This window comes from Pteropus vampyrus, unplaced genomic scaffold, assembly GCF_000151845.1.
Source record: "Pteropus vampyrus isolate Shadow unplaced genomic scaffold, Pvam_2.0 Scaffold11, whole genome shotgun sequence".
In the NCBI taxonomy this organism is placed as follows: Eukaryota; Metazoa; Chordata; class Mammalia; order Chiroptera; family Pteropodidae; genus Pteropus; species Pteropus vampyrus.
The window spans coordinates 14,244,815-14,270,960 of record NW_011888792.1 but is presented as its reverse complement, the minus strand read 5'-3'; the positions used below and the strand labels follow the sequence as shown (position 1 = coordinate 14,270,960).

The following is a 26,146-nucleotide window of genomic DNA, read 5'->3' as shown; positions in this document are numbered from 1 at the left end:
GAGAGGCAAATTTTCAGTGTATCTCTTTGTAGTATAAGTCTACAGAACTTAATGTCATGCATGCAGTTTTTAGAACTAACCTCATACTCACTATTATTTATATTTCTACCTTTACTCTCCCTTTGAATGTAGTGTGTCTCGCTCATTTATGTTATCCTGTTACCATGTATCTGTTTTATGTTATTTCAGCTTTTTTGGGAAGTGAGGGTTGGATATAGTTGAATAAATAGACCCACAAACCTATGTCTGCCCAGAGGAAATCAAAAGGTTCAAGGGGAATGCAATCACAATCTGAGGTGCAGTAGAGGATATCTTTGCCAATTGGTAAAGGGAAGATGACGTTCTTAGAGAACAGCATGTGCAAAGGCATGGAACAAAGGAAAACCACCAGCACTTTCAGAATGCTGGTAGCAAAATTGTGTCTGTGGCAGAGAAGTGGTAGGAGATGATGGTTAAGCACTCACATCAAACCATAAGGGATCTTCATGCTTTGCAAAGGAGAACAGGTTTTATTCTATATAAAATCAGAAGCCCCAAAGGGTTCTGAGCAGGAGAGTGATATATTCAAATGAGTTTCAGAAAGATTACTCTGGCAGTAGCGAGGGGTAATTTTAAGGCTAATCAAAATATTCTCTTCAAAACGTCTGACCCAGCCAGCTAAGAAGGTCCTGCCTTCTCCTACCCTGAGCAATGGTCACCAGTAGATTTTGACTTTTGACTAATGAAAGTGAATTGCCTAATGAGGATGATTTGAAAGTGGGTCTAGAAGCCTTCGTACAGGGCTTAATGTAAGCCCAGACACTTAAAACAGGATGAGGAGCAGGTAAGGAAGAAAGACAGCAACTGAGGAAGCCATTCCCTAATCTACATGAACCTGCATTCCATTACTGAGCATCCTAAGGGAAAGTCTGCCCACTCAGATGGAGCAGACTTCCCATTCCAGGTGAAACAGAACTACTCAGCCACAGAGCACGGTCTTACCAGCCACCTGAATGAATCTATTTTTTTTGCCCATGAATGTCAGTGGGCTAAAGATCACCAAACATGTGAGGAAAGCTAAACGCAAAAGAGAAAAGGTCAAGGCAAGCAAACAAAAGAAGAGAAATGATCCACGCAGCAGAGGACATAAGAGAGTATTACAATGAGTATCCTCAAAAAATTATGGGAGGACATTTATCCCTAAAATAGCTATAGAAAATAGAAGCAAGCTGGAAACAAGAAATTTAAAATATGATTGTCAAATTAAAACAATAAAAATAAATAAATAAAAGAGAAATAAACAGATGAGTGGACATAGATCTCAGCCAATTTAGTAAGGATAACAAAGTTAAAAAATAAGCAGTAAAGTAAATTTTCTAAAACTTAGAGCGAAAGACAGATGGACAAAAAACAGTACAGGAGATGTGGGAATAAATCCTGGAGGTAAATATTAATGTAAGTTCTAGAAAGAGACAAAGAAATGGGAGAAAATAAATAACAGAATAATTTTTCTTTGAGTTAAAGAAAAGCACAATTTTTTATATTGAAATGGCACACCATATTCCAAGCAGGATCATGATAAAAGAATCACACAGCTCTGAAGCTGTGTGGAACTTACAGATAGCATTCTGCTTAAAAGATGGATAAAGAAACTTTTTTTAAAATACAACATTTGTATATTGATCTCAGTTTTTTGTTTTTGCTTTTGTTTTTTAATCCACATTGAATGTATATGTAGCGTAGCTTCGGGGGAGTTGATGAAATATAGCAAAAACTAACAAACGTGTCAACAAAATCAAAAACTATTTCTTCGAAAAGATAAATAAGAAAAAAAATCTTTGACATTTCTGAGTAAGAAAAAAAACCAAGACATATACTATACTAAGCATGAGAAAGGGGATCCAAATATAGGAGTGTACTATAAGAATGCTACATAAACAGTTATATTTTTAAAACATGAAAAGTTAGATGATATTGACTACTTCGTGGGAACCCTCTGTATTACCTTTGAAACTCTTCTGTGAGTCTAAATTTATTTCAAAATAAAACGTTTTATTTGTTTTGTTGTTGTTTAAAAAAAAAAAAGCTTCAATGGCTACCTATCTATTACCTTCTTATTAGTCTTAATGACTTATTCTGGCAACAAAGATTATACAGTTGGCTCCAACTTTTCCTTCCTTCTTTATCTCCCTGAATTCCACTTAAGACACTCAGCACTTCAGCCTAACAGTTCTTCCTCTTTGCCTTGACCTCTTCTAGCTACTCCCATACTCACACTGTGACCTAATCATGAAGTTCTGTTGCCACTTTCTCTGCATGCCTAAATATTGCCTATCTTCCAGGATTCCGCTCAAAATGTCATACTCTCCATGAATTTCCCCTGATTCTCCCTGCTAGATATCTCTGCCTCTTATTTCCCAAAGCAGTTATCTCTGTTTCTCTCCTAGTATTTTTGTATTTTTGCCTTATGCTACAGCTACTTACGTACGTGTTCTGTCTCTATAATAAAATGTAAGTGACTCAGGGACAGGGTCTGTGTTCTTATATGCACAGCACTGTGCTGTACATATAAGTGTTCAATAGATTTTGTTGAATGACTAGCTAAATGAATGAATCTCAAGAATTAATGAAATTAATGAAATTAACAAATCCCAAGAATTAATGAAATTTATATTTGTCCTTTTTTGTATATGACCACTATTGATTGATATATAAAATAGTATATACTATTATAACAATATGATATAGAAACTAAGATATTTCACTTAACTGAAAAGTAGTGGGCTGGGAAGGAAAAGTCAGTAACATTAAAATCATCTGATATTATGTTCCTATCTGTGCTTAAAGTTTTGGAAGTAGATTAATATGAAAGTGTTGATTTTCAAAACCTTTTAATTCTCCCTGCATTTAATTTATGCATTAGGAACTTTACCTCCACTCTATACCCATGATCATACCCAAGATTTGGCCATACTCACATCCAGGTATGCATGTATTTGTTCATATTAATAAATACATTTATTATAATCTATTTAGAATATAATGTATTTGACAGATCAGTGAATGAATCTAGAGGATATGAATCTAAGAAATTCTAGAATTCTTGTTTTTGTTTTTGCTATCTTGAGAATTATGAATTTCCCAATTCTCTCATAAATTCCTACCCAAAATGATAAGGCTTCTCTTAGGTAGTACATGAAACATCCTCTTTGTGATCTTTAAAAAATAGAAAACGAAATGCAAAAATGAAACTCTTCAACAAGGAGGCCTCTTGGGGATCTCTCTGATCATTTCAGGGTCTCTTTTTCCTTATGTTTAAATCATCATATTTTAAGGTTCTCAAGAGGATTGTTAACATCCTTGTTTTAAAAGATTCGGAATTTCCTGAATCAAATATGTTTTGAAAATGTGTTTGGATGATTGGCTGCCAAATCTGGCCCCTTAACCTTTTGGCCCTCCAAAGTATGATTTTAGAAAGGAAAACCAGAAAGTAAAAAGAAAAAAGAAAACTTTCCCTAAAGCAATATCCTTGCACTATTCTTTATCAGTTCAGAAACCATCTTAAATGCTATTTTCACCATGTAACATTTTATCACGTTTTTACCAGCAGTTGGCCTGTGAGAGCCTACATGCTCATTCTTGCAATGCCTTTCACATAATCAAATGTCACCTTTGTGCATTGCAAATCATTTCACGATGGATTATTAATGCCCACACTATGTGCTCAGACATGGAGAAACCATTATGCCAGCAGTAGCCTTCTTACTGAGCCCTGGATGTCACCTCCAATGGTGCCAAGTAATTGAAAATACTTGAAGTGGAGTATGGGACTGGATTGCAGGATTAATCCCTCTGGTTTCATGGAAACTGTAAGAGATTATGCTCATTCATTCTTTAGAAAAGTGGTATTCAGACTGAGTTTTAGTTTTCTGATTAATCAAAGGAAAGCAGTCAAAAGGCTCTGATGGACATAAACCACTGGTTTCAGGCAAAGAAACCTCCTACTGAAATAAATGGGAGGCCGTGTCCAAGAAGACTAAAGAATTTTCAGTTAATCTTGACACTACAACCCACAAAACACAAAGAACCAGAGGGAAAGAAAGCAGCCATAGTCCTGCCTTTAAACCATGCCTTCATAAACTACTATAGTATAGGAAAAGAGAAGTCAAAATATGATTCATTTTTTAATTTCTAAACAATAAATAAAATGATCTGTCAATGCTAAATTATTTTTCTTTTAGAAAATTATATTGAAACACATTGGTACTTATTGTGCCTTTTATGAAAGAAACTATCTGCTATTAAGTAGAAATTCATGGATTTTAGACATATTTTCTTTATGCCATTTTTGTCTAGCCAATTAATCTGTGCCTGGCCACATATTATGACTATGAAAACTTGCAGTAATTTCCATTTTTTATAATAAGAGCAACACAAGTTCCATCAGATGAATGTCTGGCTCCCCTCTTGATAAACTCAGAAGGAAAGCCACTCATTGTATCAGCAGCTGTTTTTGTTTCCAAATCCAAAAGAAGAACTTAATTGAATATTTTCTTATTATATATTTTAATTTAAAAAATTTAATTAAAAGGTTTGTGATTCAAATTTCATTTTCAAGCTGTGACATGGTCTTCTATATAGTCATCTAGAGTGATTTGGATTAATGAATTTTATTCTTATTTGAAAAAAGAGAACTTCCCTTGGGTATAGTACTAGACCATGAGATTATTTAGGTGCATGAGTTATGTCGAACAAAAAATGTATCCCTTGGCTAAAATTGATGCAATAACTCAATTTATTTGAAGTGTAGGACACTAATTCATTGGGGTATTATGTCTTTTTCATATAAATATTTTGTCATTAAAATTGCTTCATAGACAAATAAATACAGTGTTAAACACTGAAGTCAGGTACTTAGGCTTTTTGTACAATGCCAGGCACCACATGAAATTGAGATATGTAATATTTCCATAGATAAGCTGTCGATTGATTTATTTTGTTTTGTTTCCAACCAATGTTTGGTGTTGCGTAACAGGGCTTCACAGTTGGGAGCTATGAGATGGATACTTAACAGCAGATGAGTTGCTTGCAAAGCTCTGTTTCTAAAGGGCCTTTAATTTTTATGTCACTTAATTTTCAAACCAAAGCCTTTGCCTATAACGATACTTAGAAAACTACTTTTCAAGTGTACATTCTGGCTAAAAGAAGAGTAAGAGTTTTTAATTTTGCTTTGTTTTAGTTACTTAAGGCAGTAAGCACACTTCACTTAGATTATCAGATATAAAACACATGTTTTATACTTTCTGCACCGAATGATTCTTTTTTAAATCAAGGGAATTAAAAGTATATTTAAATCACTATAAACTAAGTTTATAAAATTAAGTTTTTCCCAGGAGAGAAGGACTAAAAGAAAATTTGATTAATTCATTGACTTGACTAAATGGAATTGTAGTGCTTTCTTTTTACTGATTATTAAATAAGATCTAGCCTTAACATTCCATACCCAAAATAGAGAGTTTCTGCAAAAAAAATTGAGACTATTGCCCTGCACTAATGCTGTTTTAATGTTAAGTATTTCTATTTTAAATCAGCCTTGACCTTTTTCTTCTCTGCCTCTAGAGTTGACTCAGATGCATGACCCACTATGCAATACAATTTAACTTCTAAAGCAGGTATTTCCTGTTAGAAATCTCCACAGGAAAGCATTCGATTTTGTAACTAATAAGACCTAAAGATAGGAAGATTAGTTATAACCCCTTCCCATTTGAAAGTCATATGTCGGCTAATGATCAGACTCTGAAGACTTGCCCATGAAACTGGGAGTGCATATTATTTTAATGAGACCTCATATTTATTCCCCAGACCTTGACTCTGTCTCTTTTCTTATCAAGCAAAGTGAATAAAGGGCTTGGCCTCCAAATAGAATAACAGTGTAGTGAAAGTGAAAGGCTCCGAGGTAAATAAAGACTTGGCACTACCTCCGCAGGAGTCTCCCAGGCCCGAATTAGAGGAAGATGCTCACTGTCTCAGGAGTTGCTGAGTGAGGAAGAAAGGCTGACTCTATTTTCCCCAACCCCTCTCCATGCCTCTCGGTGCAATCAGAGCCAAGTCCTTTTACATCAAAGCAACTGTAAAAATAAACCAAAATTTTGAGCCCTGATCAATTCATCTTGTCTGCACCTTAACTTGAAAAAAGAAAAAGGAAAGAAAAAAGGGAAAAGAAAAAAAAAAAAACCTCAAGGAGCAAAACACAACATGGTTTTGTAATAGTTACCAGGGACCTTGGTCTAGGTATGTGTATAGAATAGCATTTGCGGCAGAGGTACATGAGGAGGAGGCCAGGTGGTTTATATTATAAAAATAACATTCTGACCCACCATGTGCATGAAACATTTCTTTCAGTTGACAGGAACTGCTGAGTTTTCTCTGAAAATTGGACTCCCAGACCACTCCCCTCCCCCATACCAAGCAAAGACCCCCATTCCCAGCACACACAGAGCTCCAAATTGTTCTCAATGTATTTACAGCCAGCCTGACCTATGGAGAAAGAGACACGATATCAATTTGGGTGACTTGAGTTCCAGCAGTTGCCCTTTACACATCACCATCTTGGAAGAGGGGAAAAAATGCTAATATATTAACAATTAGATAAATTGGAACACATGCAAATGTTCATGCTTAGACCAGAGCAGTCGAGGTCTTAAAGAACTGAAAGGGTCCTTAGCAGCAGAGCCTGGTTTGTGGCATTCTTTGTGCTGATGGTTTGCTGTCTGGATGAAACTGAGGCGTTGGTGACACTGACCAGAGCAGGCAGCCATAGACACAAACTCTGCAAGTCACTTGCTGAGACTTGGACCTAAGTCACAAAAGCAAAACATTCCCAACCACCTGAATGACAGACTTGACAGTCTAAAGGATTTGGGCAAGAATTCTCACCTTTCATAGAGTCAGTTTATTTGTTTTTGCCACCTGCATAGCTCAGGAGATCCCCTTGGGTACCATGTGCTGCTGAGCAAATGCCACCTAAATAACACTGACCTACTCTTGACCCCAGGAAGGACATCTTCAGCTTTGAGTTTGCATGTAGATACAATCTGTCATATTTGCTATTACATTGCTGTTCTTATTCAAAAACTTCACTCCTCGTAGACCATTTTTCAACTCCTTGGCTACCCTAGGTAGGCACTGAGTAAAGTATGTCTAACTTGGTTTTATACATTTTGGATCTGCAGATCTACTTTTTTCTTGATTCTTTAAAATATAAATATGAATAATTCTAAAAAGTCTGTTGTACGTTCAAAATGGAGAGAAGTTACTTATATAAATGTCTTTCTATGTGCTTTCCTCTTTTAAAAGCACTGTAGTTGGGAGGTATGTACAGTAAAATCTTGATATTCAGAAACAGCTACACCACACATGTATCCTGCCCATTTTCTAATACAAAGCATGAGAAAAAAATATTAATCTAATGAAGACTACCAGGGAGGTAATTGTTCAGAGTATAAATTGTGTCAGCCTGCCTATAAGGTTTCCTGTGAACACACATTATGATGTATTAGCTATGTTTTAATAAGAATCTTTAAAAAGTTAATAAATTCTTGGCTTAAAAATAAATAATTAATTAACAATAAAATTAGTTTCTTATTAGGCATTTCTATTTTTATAACATGTACATGGCTACCAAATTTTTATTAATGTAATAACTTCTATACATCCTAAAAAGCTGACTAGCCATTATTCTATTTTGGGACAGCCTACTGGCCCACAAATTAATCTTGGTTGATTAATTTTATGTTGCATGGCGTGACACTTTGGAAAATTGTCATGGAAGACATAAAAACTACTGAGCAGAAAAATAACATTTAGACCTCAGTTAAGACAGCAATGTTTATATAAGTCCTAAAGGCCTAATTATAGAACTGTCATAAAGGATTTTTTATTTTTAGCCCTAAGACTGCTTTTTCTTGACTTGTGTAGAAGCGATTTCTCTAATAAGAAATTAGCATATTTGATGTTCACGGAGGCGGGTTTACCATTGTGCTATTGTGATTGATAATAAGAAATATATATTTGGCCTTTATCCTGTTTCCTGGCACAAAGTTCCTAACACCCTTGGAATTTCCTAACTGATAAGAGTAATAAAGATATCTTTTGTTATTCATAACAAAACCCTTTTCTACCACACCTCAGTTTATGTCAATAAAGTGACTTTCGGGAAACCCCTAAAGATGGGGATTGGTTGCTAGAGGAATCAACCCTGGGACTTCCTGGGAGGGGAGAGGGAGTGAAGATTAACTTAATCACCAATGGTCAAAGATTTAATCAATCATACCTACATTATAAAGCCTCCATAAAAAAATGATGGGATTTGGAGAGCTTCTAAGTTGGTGTACATGTGGAGGTGCTGGGAGGGTGATACGCCTTCACTCTCAGGGGCTGGCAGGGGCTCAGAGAGTGAATGGAAGTTCTGAGCCCCTTCCCATATTCCTTGCCTCATGATTTCTTCCTCTGTTTCTTTTATAATAAATCAAGTAAGTAAACTGTTTTCCTGAATTGTGAACCATTCTAGCAAATGATGGAACCAGAGGAGGGGGTTGCAGGAACCTCTCATTTTCAACTGGTTGATCAGAAACATAGGTGACAACCTGGACATATAATTAATGTCTGCAATTGGAGCAGTCTTATAGGACAGAGCCAGTAGTTTATGGGATCTGATGCTATCTCCAGGCAGATAGTTTCAGAATTGAGTTAAACTGTAAGACACCCAGCTCATGTCAGAGAAGTGGGTTTTCCCTGAAATAATTGGTGATCATAGCATAAAAAATTCAAGCGTAATAGTATAGCAGACTTTTCCTTTTCAACCATGAGGCCAATAAAGCTTCTGCATATGCTCTTTCCAAATCACAATGTCATTTTTTATTTGTAATTTCATATTATTTTTCATAAACAAGATATCCCAAATTGTATAAGCTTCAGATCCCACAAAAACTGGTTCTGTCACGGCCAAATTAGAAATGAGATGGAAGGGACAGAAGGTAGAACAACATTCCTCTAAGAATAGTCCTGGGTTTGCCTGCCTTAGAATCACCCAAAAAGCTTGTTAAAATGCAGATCCCCCCACCACAATCCATCTGAGGAGACTGATTCCGTAGGTCAGATTGGGACCTAGGAACGTACATTTTTAACAACTTGGCAGTCTTACTATGAATACTAAAGTTTTTGAACTGTTGTTTCAGAATCCCGGACTAGGCTTAGCAGTGATCTTCATAGTGTACCCAATGGACTCCTAGTCACTTGTTCGATGATCTGTCATCCAAAATAAAATAAAAGGCCAAATGGGCTGGTCTTGGGAGAATTTCTTATCCAGTGGAATTGCGACGTTTAATTTTAATCACTTTTGCTCTTGAAGAGTTATGAAATACTTTTTTTTTTTTTTTTTGAGCAATCTTATGTGGTAAAATCCCAAATTCTCTTGGCTTCATATTTAATCAAGGGTCACTTCCAGCCAGCATGAGAAACTTCCTACAGAAGATGACATTTGATCTTCTGGTCTAGTCATGAAGACTGGAAGCAGCTGAATTGGGTAGTTCTCGAGCCATGGGACCTCTCAATGTTCCCTCTTCCAACAGTCTGGGTAGCAAAAAGCGTGAAAAAGACAGTAGGAGGGAAGGAGATATTACAGTCAGCACATTCCCCTCCTCATTGAGCACAGTTCCTCCTAAATGAACTTGAGTTCATCATGCCGGGGTGTGAGGAGATACTGCTAGAATCTTATGTCAGAATGATCTATGGAGCATCAAAGTTGAAGCTTTGGTTAAAGTAATCACTGATTTGGGGAACTCTAAGACTTTAGCCAAATTATATATTCTTTCCTTCCCAGTGTAAGTGACCATTTCTGTGAGAAGAAGAATAGTATAGTGGTTAAAATCTGGACTCTCAAGTCAGACAGACTCGGAGTTGAATCTCGTTTTGGTCGCTTTTTAAGTTTTATGACCTTGGAATATGTAATCTCTCTTTCTTTATTTGCAAAATAAGAGTAACAACAAAACCAACCTCATAAGATTGTGGTAATAACTGAATGTGATGATAAACGTGAAGTGCTTAGTTTAGCACCGAGCATGTAGTGTCAGCAGTGAGGATGACTATTATCAGACTCTCCTTCAAGGGTGGGCTGAAAGAGTTCCTAATTACTTGATGTGAGCAAAGTCTTTATATTAGTTATCTATGGCTGGGTAACAAATTGCCTCAAAACTCTAATGGTCTCACAGCGTTTCTGAGGATCGAGAATCTGGAAGCAGTTGAATTGGGTAGTTCTCGAGCCATGGGACCTCTCAAACCGTAAGGGCCTCCTGAAAATTTCAGTCACGCTGTTGGTTGGAGCTGTAGTCATCTGAAGGCTTGTTCGGGTCTGCAGGATCAATTTTCAGTGTCCCTCAGATGGCTGTTGGGAGAAGGCAGTAGTTCTTTACCATGCATGCCTTTCTGTAGAGCTGCTCACAACATGGCAGCTGACTTTTCCCAGAGCAAGTGATCAAACAAAGAAAGCAAGTTTGACCAACACAGGAGCCACAGTGTCTTTTATAGCTTGATATCAAAAGTGACATAGCATAACTTGTGCCATATTCTGCTGGTTACACAGACCAACTCTGGTACATTGTGAGAAGAGACTGCACTAGAGTGCAGGAGGCAGTGGTCACTGGGGGCCGTAACAGAGGCTGGCCACCATGGCCTTTACACAGTTTTCCTGAATCGTGCCACAGATGTGCTTAATTTTTTTTTTCTTTAATTTTAGATTAGAGCCAGGAGGCTTTGAAATGATTATAGTGGTTTATAATCTACCAGCAAATGAAAGGCATCTGAGCATCAAGATAAATGTCTGAGTGGGGTCTGCTAGCCACTTGGAAAGCATGTGGCTCCGCATGCCTAAGAAATCCACAGCTGACATTAGTAAAACCTCAACTATTAAATATTCCAGCTCTGCACTTTCACAAAGTGCAAAGGACAGAAGCTGTCTCTCTATATTAACAAGTAAAAATGGTTAGTGGAAAAGGCACGGTTTACAAATCTGTATTTATGATTGGGGTCTGGCTGAAAAACAGCAAGAATAAACCATACAATCTGAGAAGTCTAATTCTAGCAGGAAGTTGCTTTGAAATAACATCATACTTCACTCACTCCCCAACCGATGTCTTTGATGACCAGTTTGGACACATTAATAAAATGTCCTGTCATTTTACTATATTTTATTTTCTTGCAGCGTTTCCCGCTGTTTGGTGGTAACACTAACAGTGCCTGTTCTTACAGAAGAATCCACACTCTGATTTAGATTTGCCAAGTGGATTGCTTTTGGCTAAATTTCTTGCCCAAACACAAGTCCTATGGCTTGAGAAGTCCTATTAAAAGATCCCTAAAGAAAAATACGCAGCTTTTACTGGCTTGGATTTGTAGGTCCAAAATTTAGAAGAAAGCAGCTGGTTAATATTATAAACATTTTGAAGTACTTGTCTTTCAGAAATACGGAGAACAATAGCAAGAAAAGCCCTTTGATGGCTCAGAATTTATTTTATTTTATGTACTTATTAATTGGTATACTTTCTCCCCTGTTTTAACCAAATATTCTGTACATTGAAACAATAAAATAAGTGAAGACATGTGTCTGCTTTAAAATTTCGATATTGCTTAAGTCTCCGTAGTTCTTTTTCATGCTTTCTGGGTAAAGGCTCTTTCTGTTCTCTCAGCCAGGCAGCACTTTGATCTCAGAAGCAATGCCATTTGGTTGTAAATGTATGTGGCTCCTTTGATCTGGTACTTAGCTGGTCTTATTTAAAGTAGATAGTTTCTTTTATCTAAGTAGTGTTTACTAGGTCTCTCCCTGTGAAAGATGATATAAATTGATATCATTTAGATAGAAAGTTAAAGTTTCCTAAAAGTACCTAGATCTGAATCTAATTCTCTAAATTCTAAAACCCCAATGTCTCTATTACAGATTTTATAAAGCAAATTCCTATTAAAATGAGCCGCTCCTATAGATGTCAGGTAATACTTGCAAAAACTCTGTTTGCTTTTTAATGAGAAACTGATTTTCCAAAGTATAATAAACATATTCTACATTCAGGCAAAAGTGGTAATCTCAGAATGTTTGAACTTAATGGCCAATTATCCCTCTGAAATTCAGGTATTAATATATTTTTATATTACTGGGTTAGGCATACTATACAGGGTATATTGAAATGGGACTTTTTAAAAATAATAAGTACATAGCTTTAATTTTCCTCTTAAGAGAATTTCTTGAGCATTTTATCAGGTGCATTAGTGACTTGTGTTTGAATTTCCTAGGCTGCATTCAGTTATTCATTCAACAAAACATATTGCAGGTGCAGAGACAGAAAAATGACTGAGTCACAGACTCTGCCCTTAGCTTGCTCACGGCCCGGGGTCTGGGGGGCAAAGCACTAGCAAACAATTACATGGCAGTGTGCCTCTCATGGACAGTGGTCCTCTCAGCTTGGCCTTGGGAGTGATCAGGAAAGGCTTCCTGGAAGAGGTGGCGCCCATGCCCAGTGAAATACTGCTGACTCAGAATTTAGTGTCCCATAAAATCCCAGCCAAGTCCACAATGCAAAGCCAAGTCCACAATGCAAAGCAAACGTATCTGCCCAGACACCTCCTTTTTTCCCCCAGTTTAATACAGGAAGCCTAAACCTTGAGAGAGGTCTAAACCTTAACTGGCTTTGCTGCTTTCTGAAGTTATCCCAAAGCCTTCTTGGTCATCATTCAACACTAGGGAGAAAAACCCCAAACTACTTTTCACTTACATTTTAGACCTTTAGCTCAGTTCTTTATTTGCAGGGGATATTGGAAATATCTTTGTGCTGCAAGTTAAAATAACTGCTTTTAATCATTCTGTTTTGTTACGCTCCTGACATTTTATTTCCAGTCCTCCTTGGAAATAAGTTATGTTTCTACCATTTCAGAAGTCTTGTCATTACTTCTTCCGTGGACTAACCATGTATGAGCACTATCAGGCACTCTGGAGGATGCTCAAGAGGAATATAAGGGGCCTTTCCCAGACCTGGAGGTTGGGAGAGGGGCGGGAAGAAGTAAGCTGTAGTCATGTATAGGATTATTACAATAGCAGTCACGACTGTTCTAGGAGGGAGGTTGCAGAAGGGGAATCAGAGGGGCCTGGGGCTTGACCTCAGGAGACTCATTCTGGGTTTGTGGAGGTGAAGAGGCAAGGTTGGCTTCCAGAGGACACAAGAGCATGGATTTGGAGTGTTCTTAGGACAGTGCAGGAATGGTTAGCACTGGGCAGGTGAGGTAGGGGCAGGATGTGCTGAAAGAAAACTGGAGGGATTTGGCTTTTGCCCACCCAGTGGTGCTAACAAGCCACCGAGACTGAGGAACTGTCCAGTGAAGTGGGATCTTTGGTACTTCCCCTGTTCTTTCACTTCAGTCACCAAGTACTACTGATTCTGAGAATCATGCATTTTAGGTAAGTAGAAGCCTTGAAGATCAGAGAGCCTCACCTCCCATTTGTCCAGCTCCAAATTTCAGGCAGCCCAGGTCTCGCAGTCAGCGGCTGAGCCAGGGGTTTTGGCAGCCCTGCTGACCAGGACCTGGGCCTGGGCTTCTCTTCCTAGGGCTTGTTTCCCTCTAGGAGTTCTGGAGTAGAGCCTAGGACCCTAGAGAGTTCACAGGAGCTGTGGAAGAGAGATGCCATCACAGTCTGGGGTCCTCCAACAGGAGTGGACTCCAGGGACAGTGTAGTTCTCATAGGGCTTCATCCCTACTTATCTGGGCTGCTGAGATCCATGCCAAGCCAGAATTTGAATAAGAGGAGTTGTTGTTTATAAGAAAAGAGACAAAAGAGGACAGAAAAGAATCAGGATACAATGAGCAGAGCTGTGTGAGCCATGAGAAAGCCAGGCTAGGAGGATTGGTAGCAATGTTACATTTGGGATAAATGACTTTTTTTTTTTTTTTATGAGTTACTAATCATAGGCCTCCTGTGGCCCCTAACTTCAGAAAAGACAAATGGAGTATGTCTCACCCAAACTGCACAGACTGACAGCAAGATGGAAGGGTCCTCAAGAAAATTAGGAAATTGTTATTAGAAGGAAGGTGAGGGATAAATGCTGGAAAAGCAAAAACAGCAGATATTGACAGCATCCCTCTCATTCTAACCTGGAGGTACAAAAGTATAGGACTAGAATGTTCTCATGGAGTGTTACATGTGCAAGGCATTCTCACTGCTTTATATTAACTAATATAGTTTGAGCCTGTCCTCAAACCTGTGACACAGGGACTACTATTATTCTCATTTACAGAGGAGGGAATTGAGTCACAGAAAGACTAACGCCCAAGATCTTTCAGCTGGCACGTGCCAGAGCTGGCATCTGAAGCCACGCACTCTGACTCCAGAAGCTGTGTTCTTGAATTATTGCGTTAAATGTATCTCCCACTTTCCTTCTTTCATTACATTGTTTTCTTCTGAAATAAGGATCTGAGGAAGGCCCTGATAATGAATGTAATCACCTAGCACACAAGAGTAGCCATTATTACTTTTGTTACTGTTTATTAACAGAGTATGCAAAACCTCTGGTGCATAGTAGACATTCAATGACTATGAAATAAAATGAAAAGCATTTGAAGAACAACCAGGACATTCACATGTGATCTAGAGCTGAAAGAAAATCTACATGATCGTCGGGGGATTAGCAATGGATATAAAAGAATAGATACAGACAGTAAATGTATGAATAGAAAGGCCTGGAGACCCATTGAGGCAGGGACAAAATGGTGAGATGGTAAATCCTTTAATGACTCCTCTCCTTCCCTTCTCAAGTACTGCTTAAGTAGAGCTGAGGCCAGACGGGATGCAGCTAAAGTGGCCCTAATCAACTCCCTTTTCAATGAGCTGCCCTCTCGCAGGATCACCAAGGAATTCATTATGGAGAGTGTGCAGGAAGCGGTAGCTTCCACCAGCGTGAGTACCCACCAGGGAAGGGAGGGGCTGGCTGCACTCAGAATACTGAGGCTTTTGAATCTTGGGAGATGCAAAGTGAGCACATTCTTTAAGAATTGTGCAGGTTTAATTTTTACCCATTAAATCATTAATTTTCGGCAAAAATAGCACTTGGATTGGAAATCACAAAATTGAAGCTGACTCTCTATTCCTCATCTCAGTTATATTCTTTAACTTTCCTGGATCACAATTAATCAAATTTTAAATCAAGGTAGATAATCCGATCCACCTTGATTTGTTTATTTGAATGTTTGCTGTTTGAAGAGTATTGATTCTTTTAGGGCCTGAGAACACATGCAATTGAATACTGCTTTAATCTAGAGATAAGCTATCTTATTTTTTCCTAACCTTGACTGATCTTAAAAATTTTCTGAAGTGTTTATTAAAAGTGCCAGTTTCCCAGCTAGCGTGGGTGCTGTAATTTTTTTTAAGAAAACCCTGACTGCTTAAATATGGGAAAAGCCATATGCCCAATACTTGTTAACTATTATAAGTATTATGCTTAATATCAATTACTTCTTTCAGGGAGCTTTGAAAATTTTTGTAATGGACATACTTAAATGTAAAGTGCTTTAAGAGCAAAAAATTTGGCTTGGAAACTAAGATAGGATTTTTCTCGGCAGTCCAGGGGTAGATGATTTGCCCCAAGAATTATGTATAGCTCCTGATCCTTGTTATCTCCAAACTATCAACCGGGGAGGAAGCCTTGGGTCCCCACTGTGGCAGGTGTCTCTCTGTGGGTCCTCCAAGGGCAGGAACTTGGCATTATCAGAGGATTTCGTCAATGCCTGGCTTGCCTTTAGCATGGATAAACCCCATCTGACATTTTCATTCTCTGATTCCCTTAATCTAAAAGTTCTGTCATTCTAGAGAAGCCGCTGATAATGAAGGAGACATTATCACACTAGCAGTTACCTTTTTGCTCTTTTTCCTCTCATGAATGCTCTTATCATGCAGAAGAGAGTTAGGGGAAGGGTTAGAGAGTGGTTGACCTGGCTTGGAGACGTCAGGGACTTCTGTTCTATATCTGCTCTGAGGATGAAAGATAACCTGCTTTCCTATTCTATAAATTTTGAGTGCCTTTGAGAAAGAGAACTTAGGAAAATGATGCCTGGTTTCTACGTATGGCATTTACTCAGGAGCAGGGAGGGGGCCTTAGTGTAAATGTAATTTATCTTTTTTTTATGAAAATTTCTAAGGAAAAAGAATATATAAGATTTGCAGGCTTCTGGGTGGATTTCCTCTGGGATATTTAAAAGCCAACATAAATATTTCAGCAGCAGTGTGTTAATGTTATTGCATTTAAAAGCTATAAATTTGCTGCTATCTGACTGGTAGTTGTATGTTCAGTATCACAAAGCCATTGCCAACTTTCCCAGGAATCTAAGGCCATGGGATGTTGAAGGGCAGGCCCCAGTCCCATTCTAGAGCTTGTGTTAGCTTTTTTACTGCCAGTCTCCCTAAACAAATTAAAGGAGAATCTCATTTCTACCCATCACCCATCCACCTTGTTTGCTAAAGGTTAACTGGTTCAGAAGTGAAAAAATATAAACCAAGATCCGTGTCTCCAATCCAAACACCAGCATATTATGAAAAGTTCCCATTAGGAATCATAGCAGCAGAATATGAATGGTCCATACAGCTGGAGAATTCTTTCCCTGTCAGTTACATCATCCTGCCTGGTTATCATCAGAATCAGAGCAAGGTTGTCATTCCAAAATTTCAATAACACATGAAAGCATCCTCAAAAGGCAACTATTCTGACATTAACGCCACCACAACAAAAACCTTGTGCAAGGGTACAGGAATTTCTACTTTGGGATAATTATTCTTTCAATGAGTATATAATCAGTTAACATTCTAATCAAAAGCCAGATTCAAATTGATCACAAAACCTCTTTACTCTGAGACATGGTGAGGTTAAAGGTTTTATCCCAAATCAAATGGAGACTGACTTGGTTGTAGAATGCACATCGGAAGGGTTAGGGCAATAATAGAAGGACATCTGTGGGACCACAGTGTTTATTTGTGACCACCCAAAGAAGAGGAGGAAAAACCATAATATTTTCCTTTTTTGCTTCCTTCTCTAGGGCACTTTGGATGATGCGGACGATCCCAGCACCAGCATCGGAGCCTACCACTACATGTTGGAGTCAAATATGGGGAAGACCATGCTGGAATTTCAGGTACCTGACTTCTTGCCACTTGTGTATTTTGCTACACAATTCAGATGCCTGGGAGAATGACACTCTTATCATTAACATCTGTCCCCAAAATCTACTTTTCGTTTGTTTGTTTTGGTCATTTAATCTAACCCTCTTAGAATCCAGCATGATAGCTCCATCTTAGCCACACTTCAGTAGGCTAAAATAAACAAGCAAACAAGGCACAATCTTTGCTTTCTTAAAGGGAAGTGACAGACTTAAGTCTAAGAAACAGGGAACACCACTGTCTTATTATTATAATTTTCCACCAGCTTTTCAGTATAAATTTCCCCCTTAAACCAAATCAAACAGTGAAGTGTTGGTTGTGACCATTTAGCAGGCTACGACCCTTTTTTCATTCACTGCAGACAAGCAATAATAGAGCTGAGGAACTATATTATCTATTTCTAAACTAAATAATTATATCAATAATAAGAAGAACAATAATAGCTGATGCTTATTGGATGCTTACTTTTTCTGGCACTGTGCTAAGTATTTAACAAATATTATCATAATTTAACCCTCACAATGAACATCTGAGTATTTATTATCTCCATGTCATCACTGAAGGAAGTATGCCATATAACCTAGCAAATGGCAGAGCCACAGTTCAGACCTGGGCAATCTGATTTTTGAGCTCATGCTCTTGACTGTTATCCTACACTGGCCTCGGCAGATGAAAATTCAGTAGTAATTAGTTATAAAGTCTTAGCCATATAATAAACTAAATTTGAATGCAGTTGAACATCTATATACATGCAGTGCTAGTAGAAATCCATATGCAATGTTATAATGAATAGACTTACCCCTAATATTTCTATTTTTTTAGGTTAGATTCCAAGAAGCAATCAGAGGTATAAAGTTTTATTTACAAAACTATGCATCACAAAACAATTTACAATGGTGTTACAACTGAGCTTTGAAGTCACCAACTTTCAAATACCTCCTTTGGTAGCTTTCAAACTCTTTTCCTGACTACAATGACATAGTCACTTCTCAGGTAGATATGCCCCTCCTGCCCATTTTTTAAAATAATATTTTTCCTCCTCGGTCCCTTGTTTGATTGAGGCAAAAATATTCTTTCTTCACCCTGTCCCAGGAAGATCTCAGTCATCCAGTTTTCTCTTTAATTGGCAATGGTCTCACTGACTTTGATGTTGCTTGTCTGGTTTGGAAGAGACCAGGTATCCTTAAAGCGTTCCCTCCGGAGATGGCAGGGACATGCGTCAGCTCAGCGGTTCTGGGCCCAGGCTTTGGAGTGGGCCGGTCCCTTTCTGCATGGCTCTTTTCCTCACTACTAAATCTGTTTTCTCGTTTGTGTATAAATCAGGGAGATTAATAGTGGTGGCTTAACCCCACAGCACCATTGTGAGGGTTAAATGGGATAAAACAGAAAGAGTCCAGGACAGTTTCTGGCATGTGGTAAATGCTCAGTGAAGGTTAACTGTTATATGTATTTCTGAAAAAAGACTGCTTTACCTATAATGCCTGAGGCTACTGAATGAATTCCCTTGACAACGTTATCTAACTAAAGGTTTCAGATGAGGACAGGGTAGCTCCCTGCACTAAACATTTCAGGGCCCTTGCTGTAGAACAAAAAGGTGAAACTTATAAAAGGGTCCTTTCCCCCCCCATAACAATCTAAAGTCAAACAGATAAAAAATAAATAAATAAAACGAGGAACGTAACACAAGAGAAAGAACACAAACTTTTAAAAATCATACAGACCTGTGTGTGAAGCCTGCTCTACCACTTGCCACCTGTGAACTTAATCATTCTGAGACTCATTGTTTCCATTTATAAAATAAAAATCAAATCGTAATGCCTATTGTGTAGGAATTTTGTGGGACTCTCATAATATGTTTATAAAGCATCTAGCATAGTGATTTCCCCAAAGAACCTCATTTTTTAAGATTTCTCCCCTCTCAACCCTGACAAAAGAATATTATACTTCTTTTATTATAAAAAGAATGTTGCCTGCCCCACTACATAGTAGCTTGTATGTGATTTAGTAGCGATTTTCAGAAAATCAAGAATAATTTTTTTAAGGCAATTGGGTTAGTCTGCCAAAGAAGGGGAAGGCAAGATTTTTTTAAAATCTTAAAATTCCATCTCAGTACTATGAAAGGCTGTACTTACTAATACTTTAATTGTGTTAATATGGGCTGTATGTTTTCTGTGTGGTCTATGTAATAAGGTATTTAAATATGTGAAATAATAATTTAAATCATACTATGGAAATGCTTCATAAATTCTTATAGAGGAGGCTGGATGAAGGATGGGGGACAAAGGAAGAGGAAGATGTGAGGGCAGGAAAAATCCAAACTCCTTCACCCCAGTAGAGATGCTGGCAGTCTAGGAGGAGAGCCTTGGAGCACATCCCTTTTCCTTTTGCCAGCTTTAGTTTGCCTATGGAGTCCAGGGTCTACCACATTTTTGGGTGGCCTGGATTAAATGCATCAGCTAGTTTCTGCACATAATGGGAATTGACCACAGATCTTGTCTGTTTGCAGCTGACAGCAATTCAGTACCTACCCCTAGTGGATAATAGATGTATGTTTGTATCTATGGGTGCCTATAACATATAAAAACAAGACTGGTGTCTCCTGACTGCAGGCAGGCTTTCCAGGGGGGCCCTCAAGGAGTCAGAGCTCAGAGGAAACATGATAGGCTTCTGCTTACCTTCACTTCGTGGGAGGGAAGCCTGTTTTGAGGTAGCCTTGCCTTAGAGAAAACTGCTTGATGTTTGGGGGGAGGGATAGTGACAGCACTAGCCACTGGGTCTTGTCAAGGTCATATTCAAGGCACTTTGACTGAAGCTGGTTAATATATTTATTCTGAAGCCTAATGCAATCTAAGGACGAGTTGTTTATTTACATCTTTGCTAAATTCTCCAGGTCGCCTTTTAAAACCTCATCTCATAAACAGATTTCCTTTTAAATCCATTCTCTTGGGTGGGGAGATGGTGCCCACCTGTTTTTCAAGTTCTCCATTTACAGTGTTTGTTTTTCTTATTTCTGATGAATCACAGAACCAAGCCACTTTCCCAGACATAGTTCCAGAGAAAAGCAGTGTGCATTTTCTCCCTACAAAGTAGCTGAAAGGCCAAACATTGTTTCTAGTAGGAGGCAACACCAAGAAGCACTGTGAGGACAGAGCCCAGTTATTGGTTTAAACTGAACGAATGAACCAAGAAAGCTGTGGAATGAAAGCTGCAACTGCAATTTTCTCTGATGAGAAAGAAAACCCAGGGCTTGATTTTCCATTTGATTTTAAATTACTTGCTATCAGAACTAGCTACATAATTTGTGGGGGCCATTGCAAAATGAAAATGCAGAGCTTTTTGTTAAGAAATCACTAAGAATTTCGACAGTGGAACATTAAATCAAGCTCGGGGTCCTGTGTGATGCACAGATGACAAGCTCATGAAACTGGCCTTGTCTCTGAGACAGGTTCATAAGAAGGGCCCAGACTAGGGTAAGGAGTATTAGGCATTCACCTCAGGTACAAAATTTAAAGGACTGTCAAAAAACTCAGTGATCAAAATAAATAATATTATAATACAATATTGTAAAAACTCAAAATTAATATGTAAATTTTCATGACAAACAAAATATCAAAATTTTAAATAAGGGCAGAATTTTAAATGAAACCCTGAATGTGCATGACTCACCTTAGACTTTGTTTCACTCATGTCACCGTCGTCCTAACTCAACCTATAGGCCAGCTTCTTGTTTATCTTTCAGTGTACCCAGACTCCCCAGGCTTCTAGATCAACTCACATAACAAACAACACAGCACAAAGACTCCAGTGAGGAGCAGGACAGATAGCTCATTTAACGGACTTCCTTTAATGTAACGAGACTTCGACAGGTAGAAAACAAGACTAGAAAGACAGGCAGCAAGGAATCATGGTGAAACCAGGAAGTGCATCCTTACAGAAGTCCACAGAAGCCCTCTCCTTGCCAGTCTGCAGTAATGCAAGGATCTCCGATGGACTCAGTGGATTTCCTGGGGTTGAGACTAAGCTTCATACAGTTTGGGAAGATCTGAAGTTGGTGAATTTGGTCTTATGAGGGGACAGGAAGAATGTGGAAATATTTCAATATATTTTATATGATGATGGTAAGATTACTTTCTTTGCAGAGGAGAGCAAGAACTAGCTCAGGACATAATGGAAGAAAGCAGAAAGAAGGCCATCTTCCCTGGGGGATTTTAGGAACAAAAATAATTCTCAGAAGAGGTCATTGTGTTACTATGGAAGACAGTGCTTGGTGATGGAATAGAAGTTTAGATAACCCAGCGTGAGTGAGGATTATGACCCTCCTTCGTCAGGCTAACACAGTCCAAGTTTCTGTGGGGAAGCTTTTGAGAGATGTAGTTTGCCAAGGGACATGAGAAAGATTTCTGGTTCTGTTCACCACAGAATTGTGGTTTCTAAAGTCTAGGGGAATTGCTGGATAGAATGACAGGCGTTTACCTGGAGAGGAGGTTTTGTGTATAGATGAGAATGAGAGCCTAGAAGTCCTTGGAGGAAGAATATGTCACTGAGGCAACAGTTGTCAGAGGATGGAATTCAGAGCCCTGTTAGCAGTAAGCTGTTTCCCAAACTGGGCCACAGGTGTGTAAGGACAATGCCAAAGGGGCTATTGGAAGCACAGAATAAATTCAGTATAGCTTCTGGGTTGTCAGCTTTACATGAAGATTTCGTGGGGGGTAGGTGGAGGAGTGGAAGTGGTATTTTTTTTTAATAGATATATACAATAGGATATAAAATTCAAGCAGAGTTAAGAAACGAAAGTAAATATCCAATTTGTAAATATTGGCCTTCCTGTAACACAAGAGACTTTTTCGTATCAGGACATAAAGAGTGTTCTTATTCATTTTTATGGCTGCAAAGTATTCAGTGAGTAGGCTTGAAGGTAAGGTGAGAAGGGCAGCACAAAATTACTCTCCTCTGTCACTTGGGTTGCTTAGATAAGCAGAGTGGTGAGAGCCAGATTAGGCAAGATTTAGTTATAGAACAAACCGCTCTCACTTTTCCAAATTAACATAGTGATGTGACAGAACAAAAATCTAGATGGGGAGATGTGACGGAGAGCAGGCATGAGAGGGGTGGAGTCCCTGGCCACTGGACCCAGGACCCTAGGCAGATGGTGGAGTCTCTGTTTGCGGCAAGAGTAATTCAGCTGGTTTCCACGTTGTATTTAATTAATGGAAACAGATGGTTTTGCTTTTACCGAGGTCTCTGTGGCCTCTTGGGGGTGCTTACTGTGTAGTTGAACATAGACAAAATCCCAAACTGGATCCCAAACTAAAATGAAAAACATTACTTTTTAATGGGAATTTTCAACATGAGAATAGTGCTATTTTCTCTTCTGATCATCTTATAGCTTTAAAATTCACCTAATAATTTTAAGATGTCTAAAATATCAGAATAACTTTGTGTCTCCTGATTTTCATAATGAAAACTTTTTCCTGAGCAAGCAGAGGTAGAGACAAGAAAAGTCATCTTTTTAAGTGGGCAGTAAGACAATTGTCTAAATGTAAGGTTTTCATAAATAGTTTCATGACCAGGAAGTTCCCTAATTGTATTGTTCTTTTCTAATAATTATATGGTTGCGGTTCATGTTATTAATCCACAATAAATGTCTCTCTGACCAAAAAAGAAAAAAAGAAAGAAAAAAAGAAATGCAGATAACTTCAATGGAAGACTGCTAATTCTAATCACATTAGAAAAATGAAATCTTCAGTATATTGATACACTTTAGCTGGCCCTTGATATCAGGCAGGGAGAGGGCGATGCAGATAGAAAGCCTTAAGGCTATGCTCAGCCCTAACCATTGGATGTGGAAACTATGGGTGGGTTTTAATATCAATTTAACCTTATTGTATATAATTTAAGGCATTTTCTTGACTGAATTTATAAATTGAGAAGTATTTTATGATTTTTATAGTTTTCCCATTATGTTTTATATTTATTTGGGGCCTAAATTTTTAAAAATTTAAAAATTTTTCTTTAATATGGAAAATTATCACATGATTTAAAACTCAGAAGGTGCAAAAGAATGTCAGAGGAGGGTCTCCCTCCCACTCCCGTCCCCAAGGCCTTCTTTTTCTCTCTCCAGGGGCAACTAATGTTACCCAATTCTTTTGTGTCTTGCCAGAACTCTTCTAGGCATTTACAAGCAAACATTTATAGGGACTGTCTATTTTTTTTTTTTTTAAATCAAATAGTAGCAGACGGTATTCATGTTGTGCACTTTGCTTTTATTTTATTTTAACAACACATCACAGAGATTCTTTATAGTAGAACCTAGAGAACTTTCTCATCCTTTCTTTATGACAGCAACGTATTCAGTTGTATAAATGTATTGTAGGGAAGGAAAAGTAATTTTCCCTCTACCCTTCTGGTTCTTAGCTGAGATCCCTGTAATAAGAGACAGATTAAGAAGAGAAAAACCTAAGTTTACCCACATGTATACTTAATGTATACATGAGAGATACCTAGGGAAGAATGAGTTAACTCCTAAGGTGGCTTAGAATTCAGAATTAAATACCATTTTAATAGGGAAAAGGGAGGAGGGATGTCAGCCTCTTAGGAGAGAATAAATGATTTTAAGGAAAGATGAATGGGAAATATGATCATTTGTGACAAAGTTTGCCTGGGTATGGTATGGATTTCCAGTTTCTTCTTTCTATGATGAGTCAATCATTGCTGGTTGATGAAATTCCCCAGGAGGGGACTTATGACAATTGAGTTCCTTTTGGAGGACCTGTCTTCAGACAGATAAAGGGGGTTCCAAGAAAGCCTCTCCCCGCATTTGCCATTTTTCAAGTGCTTCCTGCTCAAAATAATCAATATACCAAAGTGGCATATTTTGGGGTGGCATGTCCTAAACTCGTATTTTGGTGTGGCATATTCTGCTGCCTTTCATTTAACCATTCCTTTAAATATGAACATTTAAAATATTGTCACTCTCAGACAGTTTCAAAAATGATGCAATGCATTGCCTATACATTATTCTGAAATACACTGGTATATTTAGATAACGACTTGGGTGTAGAATTGTTAGGGCATATCTATATTTAATGTTGAAAGATTTATCAATTATATAGTCATTTAGTGTGCAAAGATGGCTACAGCAGAGGAGGAAAGGAAGAATGCTCCGGAAACCTGGGACTCTGGTGTTTGAAAAGTCTCAAAGTTTTCTGACAATATCATATATTCTATTTCCCTGATATAGTTGAAGATCAGAGTTATGCCCTGCTCAGCTATCACTGAGGCACTTTCTTTGAGACTAATGACAGATATTTAGTTGTTTTTTTTTTTTTTTTTTTAGGAGCTGATGACCATTTTCCAACTCTTACACTGGAATGGAAGCCTAAAAGCTCTTCGTGAAACAAAGTGTTCGCGACAGGTAAGATTTCCAATCCGGAATGTGTTTGTGTTGTGTGGAATGAGCACATGGCTTGTCATCTTCTGAAGAAATTTTCTTTACTTGGATTTTTTTTCTTTTTAAATTTGGTACTGTATTTATTGAGTAAGAGCAGAGAACACACACAAAAAAATATGTATAACTGTCCAATTGAGTCAGGGACTGACCAAATATGTACACTAAGAAGAATGTTGGCTAGGCAGAGTACTGATTTAGATTCTTGTACTGAATGCCAAAATGGAGGGATCATGAAGACAGACTTTGTAAGGCAAATGCTGAATATATTCTATGCTTAGAATCTGTGCCCTCCTCCACTATCCAATATGGAGAGAAACTTGAGAATGCACTGCTTGAGAACCTCTTCACTGAGGGAGCTAAAGCTAGTTATAGTGGGAGGATTCTTCTCACTCCTACCAAAAGTCCCCAAAGGACAACAGAAGTGATCATAAAGGTGGGCAAGCTGACATTCAGTCACCCCAATTTGGGGGGTTGGAATTTTCTTCCTTATTTTTCAGAGACAGGGTCTCACTATCTCTTTGCTACCTATGAGAAGCCCCCTTCCCCTTTTTTAATGGCAAAGGCAAACCCCCTTCTGTGTATGTAATGGTTTTCACCTGTCCTCCAATATTTATCCTTCTTTTACCCACTATTAGACTTTGAAAGATGGTAGTTTATTTTTGAGAATTTGCTAACAGGAATTTGAATGAGGAACAAAGCCTCTTTTAGTCAGCAAGATGAAGGTGAATGTAAGAGTTTTCCATGCACTGCAGCCCCAGGAGTTTCTAGTTGGTCTTTGCTTAGAAAGTCTGGCTTTCAAAATGTCAAAGATGGAAAAGAAATGGGTAGCTGACAATGGCTTTGGTTATTTTTTCTTTTCCTTTGATTTTATAAAAGGCCTTTGAAATATGCCGGGTTGGTTATAAACACTGGTCCATGATTGTTTTTAATTTGTTAAGGTCATAAATAAATACCGTATGTTCTTGAAAATAAAAACAAGCAATGCATCTACTTCATAAGATCTTCTTAAAGTGTCTCCATCAAACCTACACATGATGTTACAATGTACTGGCAATTTTTCAGATGAGAATTGACAGATAGTGACTAATTTTTAATTATTTGCAGAAGAGACAATGTACATGAAGCTACCATTATGATATCAATAATAATGCCTATATTTCATAATAAATTTTTTAAGTTCTTCCTGTAGTTTCTGCGAGCCATTTGGACTGTCATATTTCTTATGTTAACAACACATTTTCTAGTGGGTCAGAGTTCTGTTTTGTGAACATTTTTGAGTCTTCCTGGTATTAGTGTTTTGACTCAACCTGGAGTGAATTTGCTTTGCTATACCAGTATAACCCTTCATATCCTTTAAGAAGTATGTTATGGGATTTGACTTAAATTTGTGAACATCAGAAAGGCTCATTTGTAGGTAAAACTCCCATGGATATGGGGGTGGCAGAGGCAAAGGAAACGATGTGTTGGAAATGCCACAG

The 26,146-nt window shown here is 38.0% G+C and overlaps 1 protein-coding gene across 1 annotated transcript in view; it reads left to right on the top strand.

The window, feature by feature from the left end:
• The window catches only part of LIX1 (limb and CNS expressed 1), a 48,041-nt gene that overhangs the window by 19,585 nt on the left and 2,310 nt on the right, over nucleotides 1–26,146 (top strand). Inside the window, exons 3-6 of the mRNA XM_023522762.1 lie at nucleotides 11,966–12,015; nucleotides 14,828–14,968; nucleotides 17,098–17,193; nucleotides 24,555–24,632. Coding sequence (XP_023378530.1) covers nucleotides 11,966–12,015; nucleotides 14,828–14,968; nucleotides 17,098–17,193; nucleotides 24,555–24,632 — 365 coding nt within the window. The remainder of the gene's footprint in view (nucleotides 1–11,965; nucleotides 12,016–14,827; nucleotides 14,969–17,097; nucleotides 17,194–24,554; nucleotides 24,633–26,146) is intronic.